At 42.9% G+C, this 13,777-nt stretch overlaps 1 protein-coding gene across 1 annotated transcript in view; it reads right to left on the bottom strand.

The window, feature by feature from the left end:
- The window catches only part of KLHL20 (kelch like family member 20), an 81,988-nt gene that overhangs the window by 21,354 nt on the left and 46,857 nt on the right, over positions 1-13,777 (bottom strand). The window contains exon 7 of the mRNA XM_007480796.3: positions 5,243-5,426. Within this exon, the coding sequence (XP_007480858.2) occupies positions 5,243-5,426 (184 nt within the window). The remainder of the gene's footprint in view (positions 1-5,242; positions 5,427-13,777) is intronic.

The following is a 13,777-nucleotide window of genomic DNA, read 5'->3' as shown; positions in this document are numbered from 1 at the left end:
TGAGGCCCAGAAGGTCTTACTCCATCCTTTAATTCTGACCTTGTGGGTGTCAACCCGCCTCATGTGTGTTTCTTGAAGACAACATATGGTAGGGTTTTGGATTCTAATCCATTCTGCTATTCGTCTACGTTTTATGGGTGAGTTCATCCCATTCACGTTCAAAGTTATGATTGTCATTTGTGGACTCCCTGGCATTTTGATTGCCTTCCCTAATTCTAACCTTTTCTTCTTCGGCTCTACCTTTTAGTCCAGTGATTTACTTTGAATCAGTCCCCCTTGTCTCCTCCCTTGATGTTTCCCTTTTTAGTCCCTCCCTTTTTGTTCCCTCCCCCTCCCCCCTCTCTTTCCCTTCCTTTTTGTTCTCCCTCTCCCCCTCCCCCCCTTGGTTTTCCCTTCTCCTTACCCTTGTTGGGTAAGATAGAATTCAAGATCCCAATGGATCTGGATGTTTTTCCCTCTCAGAGTTGATTTCCCTGAGATTGAGGTTTAAGTAAACCCCCCCCCCCCTCTCTTCCTCTCCTTCTTATAGGAGTTTTCTTCCCCTCCCCTTCCCCTGTGAATCTTTGTGTGAGAACCATTATTCTATTTGGTCTTTCTTTACCCCCTATTTATACATTACATTTTCCCCACATATTAGTATACATAGGTTGATATAAATGTAGTCCTTATAGAAGAGAGTTTGAGTAAAAGAAGATAACATTTTTCCCCTTTCCTTAATATTTACCTTTTCAGGTATTCCTTGCTCTTTGATTTTCGGTATCAAACTTTCCACAGAGCTCTGGTCTTTTCTTTGCAAAAAGTTGGAAGTCTTCTATTTTGTTGAATGCCCATACTTTCCCTTGGAAGTATATAGTCAGTTTTGCTGGGTAGCTGATTCTTGGTTGGAGACCCAGCTCTCTGGCCTTTCTGAAGATCATGTTCCATGCCTTACGATCATTCAGAGTAGAACTTGCAAGGTCTTGGGTGACCCTGATTGGCATTCCTTTATATCTAAATTGTCTTTTTCTGGCTTCCTGTAGGATTTTTTCTTTTGTTTGATAGCTTTGGAATTTGGCAATTACATTCCTGGGAGTTGTCTTTTGGGGGTTTAGTGTAGAAGGTGTTCTGTGAGCTCTGTCAGTGGATGTATTGCCCCCTTGTTCTAGAATCTCTGGGCAATTTTCTTTGATTATATCTTGTATCACCATGTCCAGTTTGGTGTTTATTTCTGGCTTTTCTGGGAGTCCAATTATTCTTAAATTTTCTCTTCTCCCCCTGTTTTCCAGATCTATCACCTTGTCGGTGAGATATTTTATGTTCTCTTCTAATTTCTTGGTGTTTTGGCTTTGCTTTATTAGTTCTTGCTTTAAAGCCTGGTTTTCTTTTACAGTTTGGTCAAACTGGTTTTGTAGATGCGTGAATTTCTTTTGCATCATTTCCCACTTTTCCTCCCAGAGGGCTTCCATCTTTTTGGTCCTTTCTGATTCAAATTCTTCATGGGTTTGTGGAGAGTTTCTATTTCCTTTGGAGGATTTTGGAGAATTTTCTTGTATATCTTCTTCTATCTGCTCTGTATTTTGTATTTTGGCTCCATAGAATGTGTCCAGAGTCGCCCCTTTCTTCTTATTTTTCTTGGTATTTTGGGGCTTCGGTGCTTCTGTGGAGTTTGTCATCTCTGAACGTGGAGGATTGGCTTTTCTTGTCTTTGTCTGGTGATCAGAGGCTTTAGTCCTGGGCAGATGTTGGTTCTATGAGCGTTCCCTGGGTTAAACTGAATATGCCTCACTGGAACTGGAATGGAAGGGTCGGACCACGAGGCCACACTCTCCCCCTGGCTCGATTTCCGGAAGTTGCCTTCAGAATCCCTGGCCGTGAGGCTGTTTCGTCGGCCTGCGGGGGGATGGGCTGCCGCTTCCCCAAGCTCCGAGAGCACAGACTTTCACTGAGACTTGGATAGCAGGATCCAGCCCGTGAGGCTGTCTTGCCCGCCCTGAGGGTTGCTGTTGTTTTGACCAGCTCTCTGCAGCGGAGGCCCCAGGCAGTAACTTTCACCCGGACCGACCAGCTCTTTGCAGCGGAGGCCCCAGGCAGTAACTTTCACCCGGACTGGGACTTGGGTAGAAGACCCTGAGGGTTGTTGTTCCTCAGACCCTGCTCTCTGAGCCCGGCGTGGCTGCCGCTTCCGGGAGCCTTGGACTCTGCGCTCCTACCCCTGAGGTCCGAGGGATCTCGGGTTCTGGCTTTTAAGGGGAGCCGTACCTTTTGAACCGGGTCCAGGTCCAGGAGGAGGGTTCCCAGGGTCTGTGCTGTTGATCGTTTTGAATTTCGGCGCCTTAGGAGCTTCTAGTTTGAGATCGGTCGGGAAGGGTTTTCCGGAGATCTGAACTTCAGCTTTCTCTAAGCCGCCATCTTAACCGGAAGTCAATGAGGTGCTTTTTAAGGACGAATAGGCTATGCTATAGTGGAATAGACTGCATACTCAAGAAGCTTATATTTTGTCACAGATAAAGGAAAAGGACCTATTTATACAAACATTCATAGCTGCTTTTTTTTTTTGTGGTGGCAAAGAATTGGAAATGGAAGGGGTGTCCATCAATTGGAGAATGGCTGTACAAGTTGTGGTATATGATTGTAATGAAATACTATTGTACCATAAGAAATGACTAATAGGACGATCACAAAAAAAACACAGAAAGACTTATATGGAGTGATACAAGGTGAAGTAAACAGAACCAAGAGAACACTGTACACAGTAAGAGCAATAATGTATAATGATCAGGTATGAATGACTTAACTATCATCTGCAATGCAAGGATCCAAGGCAACCACAAGAAACTTAAGATGAAGAAGTCTATTCAATTCCATAGAAGGAATTGATGGAGTTTGAATGCAGATTAAAGCACACCATTTAAAAAACTTCTAATTATTCATTTATTTTTCAGCTTACATGAAGAAGCACTTTTAGACAACTTTTTTCTTTTAACATTTTAAAATTCAAAATTTTCTCCCTCCATACTATCTTCACCCTCCCTGGAGTGGTAAAATAGTCTGATATTGGTTGTACCTATACTTTCATGAAAAATATACTTCCATATTCCTCATGTATAATCAGGATCTGAACCCTAAAATTTCAATTCCCAGCATCCCACTTTTCTTCTCACATTGTGTGCTGAGGCAGGGAGGAGATAAGTTTGGTGTAGCCCCACCTCTCGCTCTCTTCCTTTGATCTCAGTTGTGTGGAGGTGGTGTGAGGTGAGAGGCTGGGGAGAACTTACTCATGTGGTTTTAATTTTGTTAATTAGGTTTTTATACTTCTATTTCCTTTTTAATCCTTCTTACTTCAAATGATTATTGATAAACTGTATAAAATGAACACTTGGAGTTAGTAATACTAATTGAAATCTTATATTCATGTGATGATAGAAGACACATAAAATAAAATGGAAAGCTCTTGAAGGAAATATAGTGGAAGATGGCATGCTTTGATCTACACTCAAATCCAACAGTTCCTCCTTTGGCTATGGATCCCATTTTCATCATGAGTCTCTTGTGGTTACCTGCGAGACTTGCTTTGCTGATAACGTTTGGTCCTTCACAGTTCATCATGGTGTAACATTTCTGTTACTAAATACATGGCTTTCCTGGTTCTGCTCACTTCACTTTCATCAGTTTATATAAGTCATTACAGGTTTTCCTGAACTCATCCTGTTCAGCCTTCCTTATGATGCAATAGTATTCCATTACTACCATATAGCACAGCTTGTTCATCTGTTCCCTAAGTAAGACACATACCACTTTTCACTTTATTTCCTTCATTAGTTTTTTCCTTGCAACATGTTCTTCTTTCACAACACAACAAACATGGAAATGTGTATGCATGACAGCACATGTAGAATAACAAATTATCTGACATCTCATGGAGGGGGGAAAGGAAGGTTGGAGAGAAAGAACATGGATTGCAAAATGTCAGAAAAAGATTACTAAACATTTTATCTACGTATGATCTGAGGGAAAAATATAATAATAAAAAAGAAGCCTACAATTCAGAGAGCACCTTTTTTTTTTTAAACCCATACCAATACTGTGCATTGGTTCTAAGGCAGAAGAATGGTAAGGGCTAGGTGATGGGGGTTAAGTAACTTGCTCAGGATCACACAGCTAGTAAGTTTCTGAATCCACATTTGAACCCAGGACCTCCTGTTGCTATACTTGGCTCACAATCCACTGAGCCACGCAGCTGCCCCCAAGAGAGCACCTTTTACAATAGGTTTGTCAATGTGTAGGAGACAGAGAGGACTCAGTAACTTGAAAAAGACTGAGTTAGTTTTTTTAGAACATGGAAAATTGAGCTGGTTTGAAGGTAGAGGGAAAGGAAATGAAAAAGAAAGGTAAGAGATGGGGAATCCTGGGTTCTAATCTGATCTCGGACACCTCCTAGCTGTGTGACTCAGGATGAATCATTTAAGTCTCATTGCCCAGCCCTTACTGCTCTTTTGTCTCGGTGTGGATACTTCACATCCATTCTATGACAGAAGGAAGGTAAGGGATAAAAAGGATGGAGTAAACGGTCACTAGAAAGATGAAAAAAAAGTGGGAGGGGATGGGCACAGGGGTGGCAGCGGAGGGCTGACTTGGCTAAAGAGAAGAGCAGCTGCTCCAGGGCTTGGCTAGGGACAGTTCCTTTTTCGTATTAGCACAGAGTCTGTGCTAGCTGGACTGAAACGGAAGGGAGACTTAATCAAGCCAGCCTCCTGGTTTCATCCAGGCAGTCTGTATCCTCCAGAGATGGAGGAAGGAGGGCCGAGACCCACAGGAAGCAGAAGGGGCAAAGGCCTTTTACTGACTAACAGAAGCTGCCAGAAGAGGTGCAGAGGTTGAAGGAGGAGAACAAAGTGCTGGAAAGGTGAAGAGGAGGGGCAAGGCAGATTCAGAATCCTACAGAATGGGTAGTCAGGAAGGGGAATCCAGAGTCTAAGTGGAGACCAATCAGAAGGCTGTTCCTGGTGATCTTACTATGGCGGGAACAATGCTGAAGGAAGAACTGTTACTTCAGTTGCTTAAATTCATGGTAGGAGGAGGCTTTCAGCCTAAATATGTTTGATTAGCTATGAGGGAGCCCAGTGAATAAAGCATCGGGCCTAGAGTCAGGAGGACCCCTGTCCAAGCCTGGCTTCAGATGCTTGGCAACTATGGGTCCCCAGGCAAGTTACCTCCTCTCTGTGTGCCCAAGTTTCTCCCATATAAAATGGAGGCTTTCACTTACCTTTCAACACTGTTGAGATAAGAAGATCCATCATGGCCTCCAACTGCATACAAAAGGTCATCCAGAACACTGACCCCCACTCCACACCTCCGTTTGCTCATGGATGCCACCATTCTCCACTCATTGGTCTGGGGGTCATAGCGTTCCACACTAGAAATGGCATCTCCACTACACCAGCCACCCACTGAAGGAGATAAAAGGAAAGGGGGGTCAAAAATACAGAATGTCTCTGCAACAAAGAAGTTTTTAAATCTTGACCCACTGCCAAGTTTAGATGTGAAATATCTGTTTAAAAAAAGGGCTTTTATCATTTAAGAAATATCTTTTAAAAGAAATATCAAATTATGGCCTTAAACAAAACTTGGTGAACTTATATGGGACTTTCTCACCCTCCCCCCCAATTTTACATATTCAAAAGGAGAAAATCTATTTCCCTTCTTTATTTCTATATGTAGATTAACAAATATATTGGACTGTTTTGTTCCTTTTTAGCTTCCTCAAACTTAACAATCTCATCATCTTTGCAGTCTGTCCCCTATCTCTACTATTTACTCCCTTCTTGTTTCTACCCTCAAGAATTTCTTGCTTCCTTCAAATATGAGTTAAGATGCTACCTCCTACAAGGAAGTCTTTCATAAAATTAATTTGTATTTACTCATCTGAGTACATGTTGTATTCCCCAGAAGAATATAAACCATGTGACCTTGGGCAAGTCACTTAAAGACTTTGAGCCTCACTTTCTTTATTGGTAAAATTGGTATAATAATACCTGTACCACCTACATTAAAGGTGTTAACTTGGAAAAAACACAGAACTACTAAAGTATCAGCAAAAACTAAGTCTTTAATCAGGAAAGAGATAGATCCAATAACTGGTCACTACACAGAGTTAGGGGCCAAGATACTACATAGTGTCAGAACCCTGGGGCTCTGGGGAAAGTATGCCTAAGAGAATGCACCCCGCTAGAGTGACAGAACTTGGGGGTATACTCTCTGGAGAACTTGGTACAGCAAGCATGCATAGACAAGCTGCATAGAGGTTGCAGCCAGCAGTTGGGGCATCAGGGAGAGGTCAACTGCAATGAATACAAAAGGAAAGGGTCAAGCCAAGAGCTGGGCTTCTGGAGAGAGGACTTTAATACAATGGGAGAAGCTACAAAAACAAATAAGGGTACTCAACATTTGACTATGTCTACTAATCTCACCAAAACTGGGGTCCCCAAACACTTCAAGGTTTATAGTTCAGTCCAAAACTGGTGTTCCTGGTACTTGAGTTCTCAAGGGGCAGGGGTAAACTTAAAACTTACAGAAAACTCAGTTGACACAGTGACACAGGGTAGGAATCAAATGAGATAACATAAGTAATGTTTTATAAATATAAAATGTTACATGAATACAAGTTATTGGTACTATCATTACTTTATTTCATTTTCAAGACTAAATCAAGAAATCAAAGACATTAAACAGACTTCAAAAAAATCTTTGGAACAGGCTGATAAATATTTATCCTTGAATAGTATTTTGAGATTTATGTAGAAAGTTTCTACATCTAAAATCTAAAAGCAAATTGGTTGCCAACATCATGGCAAGTAGCAATAGTAGAATTCTGCTTGCTTACCAGGCAAAGTTTCAAAAAGGTAAATTTGGTAGTAACTATTAAAATCTGCTTTCAATAGGAAGAAATGGTTGAGAATCGAAACAAATGCTGCTGTATAAATCATATTTCTAACTACTAAAGAAAAAAAATTGAAGCTCAAAAAAAGGAGATTACTCTTCTACAGCCTAAGGAGACAAAGCAAAAAATGCAAAATATGCCAATTGCTTTATAGTGACTGTGATCTCTTAAACAATAGATGATATAATGGAATAACTGGGAACAGGGATAATCAGCTTATTATTACTGCTGTGAATAGCATTGGCTAAGTCTTGACAGCATACTTGGTATAACAAAGGGCATCCAAAGTCACTGGCTTCCTCATCTAAATATATGTGGAATGCAATTTTGGAAAAATATTTCAGGGAAGGTGGTAGGAGAGTCTCAAAAATGTACAATGCTATCTTATAAAAAAACAACTCCAAATATAGCTTTAGAAAATTTCCCAAATAATAGGATCAAACTAGGGACAGGACCTTAGCAGGCCAGAGGTTAAAAAAAAAAAAAGGAACTAGACCAAGGTTACCCAGGCAGTAAGGGACAGAACTGTGATTCATATTCAAGTTCTGTCTCTAAATCCCAAGTTCTTCTTTTTCATTAGTCAATTAACAAGCATTTGATGAGAACCTTCTATATGCCAGACACTGTGCTAGGGACTAGAGATAGAAAAGTAAGCCAATCAGCTTTGGGGAGAGTACCTTCTATAATACGAGATATAACATGGGCACAGATAAGGACATTAAAAAAAGGTACGAAATGAAAAAAAGATAGTTTTGTGAGGGTGGGCACTAGCAGTGGGAGTGGGGAGAATCCAGAAAGGTATGTATAATGTAGAAAGGGGTAGTTGTGCTTAAGTCTTGAGGGAATCCAGGACCTCTAAAAGGGAATGAAAGGAATGTTGAGTTTGGTTTTGGGCACATTGTATTAGATGTCCATGGGGCATCCAGTTCAAAAAGCCCAAAAGGCAGTACATTAAAAAATACTAAAGAGCTCAGGAGGGAGTCTTTTTATGATGGAGAAATTTTTTAGTCAATAACGAAACAATCACTAGTTTAGAATTTCTAACTGATGATTAGAGAGAGAAGAAATTATGATGGGGACAAATTGCTGGACAAGAGGGGATGACAGAGGATCAAGAGTCCAAGTAAAGGGAGCTGACTTTGGCCAGAAAAAGAGCCATCTCTTTATCATTTTATTGGAGCCTAAAGTGAAGGAGATGATGGTATCAGGAGAGTGACATGGTCAGACTCACTTAGGAAAGATGATTTTAGTAGCTGTGTGGAAGATAGATTAATCAGAAAGTTGGGGATATAGGTGAGAGGATATAAAAGCCTGAACTATAGTGCTGGTTATGTGAGTGGAGAGAGGGAACAGATGCAAGATATGCCAATGAGGTAGAATGAACAAATGAATTAAAAAAGCATTTTATTATGTATCTACTATGTAACATTCACTATTCTAGGTGCTGGTGATATAAACACAAAGTGAGATAATCTTTGTCCTCAAGGTGCTAGTATCTAAATGAGGGGGACACCACCTATATGGAATGATGGCTAGGTAGGGTAGCTTTGCTCCAGGAAGTCACAGGAATGGACAGAAGTGATGGCCGTCAAATGTTATCTCTTCTCAAAGCAAAAGTAGTGCTGATTTGATTACCTTTTGCAGAGCAAGAAGTGGAAAAAGATGGAGAATAGTTCGAAAGATATCTGGGATTATGGATAGGTGTTATGCATGCTCATGTTAAGCATGGTCAGATATATTGGGTGAGATGAATTTTCATTTTCACTCATCAACCAGGAAACATTAGCCCCAAGGCAACATGAAAACATTACAGATTAACTCTTCTTTGGGGACAGTGTGAGGAAATCCTCTTGAAGTCCATTTTAAAGGTGATTAGATATGGGAGGGTGGAGGAAAGGGATAGTGTATAGTCTTGTAGAACTCTGAGGTTTTGAATATGGAATACCATATGCATAGTGGTACCTCAGGAGAAACTGTGAAATCAGAAAAAAGGAGTGGGCTTAATGAGGAGCAAAATGAGTTTTGTTTTGGACATGTTGAATTTAATATATTTATTTAATATACTATATTAATATTAATTATTAATTAATTAATTAATAATAAAATAATATATTTATAGGACAGTAGTTAGTGAAGTGGGACGACTGGGGTTTGGAAAAGAAATTATGGCTAAATCAGATCATCTGCAGTTTGATAACAACCACAAGAGCTGATAAAACATTAGAACACTGGGAAGCTGGGAAATTCAGTAGAAGCTAAATTGATGGCTAACAGTTTAGTATCTGAAATAGGAGTAATAAGAACAACATTAAAAGAAGAATGGAATATATACTCTAAGGAGAGCAGAGGAGGGGCTGAGGGAGAGAATTTAATATCAATTATTTTCCCTAAGAAATGTTGAGATGTGTATGAAAGATGAAAAGGAAAGAGAAAAAAATCAAGGAACCATGACAAGAGTATCATCAATTTTTTTCTTTGAGGAAATCTATTCCCAGTGTGCCAGGAGATAGAGAGAATGGTAAAGGATGGCATTATAACAAGAAAAAACTTAGGGGGTCAGAGCATATAGAAGGAAAGAAATGGTATTACAAGAAGCATCCTATCTCAAGAAGAGAATTTTTAAAAGACCTGAAGAAATTTCAACCTTGTATAAAAAAACAAAGTATTGTAGGTAGCTTCTATTAAGAAACTATTAGGCAAGGGGGAAGCTACGTGGCTCAGTGGAAGAGAGCCAGGCCTAGAAATGAGAGGTCAAATCTGACCTCAGATACTTCCTAGCTTTGTAATCCTGGGCAATTCACTTAACCACCATTGACTAGTCCATACCACTCTTGTGCCTTGGAACCAACACATAGTACTGATTTTAAGACAGCAGAAAAGGTTTTTAAAAAAAGAAGCTATTATGTAGAATGGATCAGTAGTTTCATGAGAGAAGGCACTCACTATGCTCTTCTGAGGAGAAGATACAACAAATAGGAAAATGGGGAAAAAGTCTTTCCCCAAGAGAATCAGGGAACCAGTGATAATTGGGGGCTTAAAAACACAAGGGGTTCTTTGTAAGGTTCTTTCTAGCTTTAAATCTATGATCACATGATTATACCAGATCCTAGCTATTTATAGGTCTTCAATAGCAGTGTTGTTCTCCTCGAACCAGTCCTGGTGGTTGTGTTGTTTTGGGCCTAGGACTGCCTTTGATGTTTCCTTCACTGCATCTCTGAACTAGTTCCATTTCTCAGTTGAGCTTCCAGTGAGTGGTCCCTTGGCAGACAGCTTGTTGTCCAGGTAGGACTGGAATGTTTGCAAATAAGATGGATCTCTAAGACGACTCACGTTGTAAAATGCGTGAACTGTCTGGGCGCGTTTTGGATGGCGAGGCGCAATGCACATTTGAAGAGTCGCTCTAACCAATCTGTGGTTTGTCCAGCATTCAGCTCCTCTCATGGCTCTGGTGATCTTTACATCCTGGATGTCTCGCCGGCGTACAATGATGTAGTCAATGAGATGCCACTGTTTTGATCTTGGGTGCATCCACGTTGTTTTATATTTGTTTGCCATTCTGAACACAGTGTTTGTGATGGTGAGTTTGAACTCTGAGGATTTGCTGAGTAGCAGTAGGCCGTTGTTCATTTTGCCCACGCCGTGTTTGCCGAGTACTCCTTTCCATCTTTCATGGTCCTGGCCAATGCGGGCTTTGAAGTCTCTCAGTAGTATCAGCTTGTCATTTGTGGGCACTGAGTGCAGGACGGCACTCAGGTCAGAGTAGAACTGCTCGATGGTCTCCTCTGTGCTGGTCAGTGTTGGGGCATATGCGCTGATGATTGTGGCATACCGGTCTTTGCTGAGAGGCAAACGGATCTTCATGAGCCTCTCGCTGATGCCCACAGGCAAGTCTAGCAGCTGTTTGAGCAAACTGGTCTTGATGGCCAGGCCAACACCGTGGATTCTGTCTTCATTTGTGGCTCTACCTTTCCAGAAGAAGGTGTATCTCAGTGGTGGGTTCTCTGAGTGATCCCTCTTCTGGTAAGCGTGTTTCGCTTAAGGCTGCGATGTCAATGTTATATCGCACCAGGTCTTTACTGATTAGAGCTGTTCTTCTCTCAGGTCTTGGGGTATTCTCTCTATCAAGTAATGTCCTGATGTTCCATGCTCCTAATGGGAGTTTCTTTGTATTTTTTCTTTGATTTTGACCGCTTAAAGGGGATGACCCGCCAGTCGCGATGTGCTGACCGGGTGTTTGTAGGGCAGGCAATTTTTGGGACACCTTTTCTAGTCCCCTCCCTTGATTAGGATGAGCAGTGCTGTTCTAGAGAGGGCTGCTCAGTCGCCCAGGATGCTGCCGAACGTCCCTGCTGCCCACAGGGCCGAGCGACCACTGGTCCGTGGGCCGCCTACGTGCAGGATCGTGACTACAACTGCTAGTGTGGTCACCTCTACCTGTTGCGTCGCCACTCCCCCATCGCCGCAGGTCTTGAAGAGGGTGGACGGGGTTAGGATAGATGAGTGTGCACAAAGATACTTGTGCATGAAAGAGATTTAAGTGGAAAAGCCGATGCACAGAGACAGTCCCATTCTCTCGGCGTTGGAAGCCTGGGTCCAGTGGCACGAAAAAATTGTTACGTCTGGAGACTTTCTCAGCTGCATTGGATGGCCATGTTGTCCTTTGTGCTCCAACACGCCCTAAGCACTCCAGTGTTTCACTGCGTTGCCCTCTCAGCCGTTGAACCTTCTTATTGGTTTCTTCCGTCTGTTCAACTGAAGCAGTCTTCACATGCTGGGTGAGCAAAGCCCTGCCTTTATGGAGTGGCAAAATAACTCAAACTCTGCTCCTAAAAAGGACAGATTCAAGTCTCTCCAAGCCACAGCGCAGCGTGAGATCAGGAAGATGCAAGATCGATGGTGGGAAAAAAAGGCAGAAGAAATCCAGTGGTTTGCTGATATGAAAAACTACAAACAATTTTTCAGTGCCCTCAAGACTGTCTATGGGCCATCAAAACCCACCACCACTCCCTTGCTATCCTCTGACGGCGACACTCTCATAAAAGATAAAAAAGGCATCAGCAACAGGTGGCAAGAACACTTCAGTCAGCTTCTCAACCGACCCTCTTCAGTCGACCAAAGCGCCCTTGACCAGATCCCCCAAAACCGCTCCATTGACCAACTTAATGCCCCTCCTTCAATAGAGGAAGTCCAAAAAGCCATTAAACAAATGAGTGCAGGCAAGGCACCCGGTAAAGATGGGATCCCAACCAAGGTATACAAGGCCTTAAATGGAAAGGCGCTCCAGGCATTCCACATAGTACTGACCAGCATATGGGAAGAGGAAGACATGCCCCCAGAACTCAGAGATGCCTCCATCGTAGCCCTATACAAGAACAAAGGCTCACGAGCAGCCTGTGACAACTACAGAGGCATCTCACTACTCTCCGCTGGAAAGATCCTTGCCCGTGTTATACTCAACAGACTCATATCATCTGTTTCAGAGCAGAACCTGCCTGAATCACAATGTGGCTTCTGACCAGATCGCAGCACCATTGACATGGTCTTCATGGTGAGGCAAATGCAGGAAAAATGCCTTGAGCAGAACCTAAGTCTCTACATTGTCTTCATAGACCTGACAAAGGTGTTCGACACAGTGAACAGGGACGCATTGTGGGTGATCCTCAGCAAGCTCGGTTGCCCAGCAAAATTCGTCAAACTGATCCAACTCCTTCATGTCGACATGACAGGGGAAGTCCTATCTGATGGAGATACTCCCGATCGCTTCAACATCTCCAATGGCGTGAAACAAGGCTGTGTCCTCGCTCTGGTACTATTCAACCTATTTTTCACCCAAGTATTACGACATGCTGTGATGGAACTAGACCTGGGCGTCTACATCAAATACCGACTGGATAGCTCACTATTTGACCATCACCGCCTGACTGCAAAAACAAAGACAACAGAGACACTCATCCTGGAAGCTCTCTTTGCAGATGACTGTGCTCTTATAGCCCACCAAGAAAATCATCTCCAAACCATTGTGGACAGGTTCTCCACTGCAACAAAACTGTTTGGCCTGACTATCAGCCTCAGCAAAACAGAGGTGCTGTTCCAACCTGCACCAGGGAGGCCAACTAGCCAGCCGTGCATTACAATCGATGGCATGCAGCTTTCTAACGTCAACACTTTCAAGTACCTGGGCAGCACCATCGCCAACGACGGGTCCCCAGACCACGAGATCAATGCCAGGATCCAAAAGGCCAGTCAGGCACTTGGGCAGCTGCGCTGCAAAGTCCTCCAACACAGAGGTGTAAGCACTGCGACGAAGCTCAAAGTGTACAACGCAGCGGTCCTCAGCTCGCTCCTGTACGGTTGTGAGACATGGACACTGTACCGGAAGCACATGAAACAGCTGGAGCAATTCCACCAAAGCTCCCTCCGGTCAATCATGAGGATCCGATGGCAGGACCGAATCACCAATCAGGAAGTCCTCGACAGAGCCAACTCCACCAGCATTGAAGTCATGGTCCTCCAAACCCAGCTACGATGGTCTGGACACGTCATCCGCATGGACCCACAGCGAATACCAAGACAGGTATTCTATGGTGAACTGTCAGCTGGACTCAGGAAACAAGACCGACCAAAGAAAAGATTCAAGGATCAGCTAAAGTCCAACTTGAAGTGGGCTGGCATTACACCAAAGCAACTAGAACTTGCTGCCTTTGACAGAAGCAGCTGGCGAACCCACATTAACCATGCCGCCACCACCTTTGAAGATGAGTGACGTCGACGTCTTGCCGCTGCGCGTGAACGCCGACACCAGGCCACAACCGCACCTCCTGTAACAACTGGCGTCCCAGGCCCCATGTGCCACAAACTGTG

The sequence above is a fragment of the Monodelphis domestica genome, chromosome 2 (genome assembly GCF_027887165.1).
Source record: "Monodelphis domestica isolate mMonDom1 chromosome 2, mMonDom1.pri, whole genome shotgun sequence".
In the NCBI taxonomy this organism is placed as follows: domain Eukaryota; kingdom Metazoa; phylum Chordata; class Mammalia; order Didelphimorphia; family Didelphidae; genus Monodelphis; species Monodelphis domestica.
This window is presented reverse-complemented; position numbering and strand designations above follow the sequence as displayed.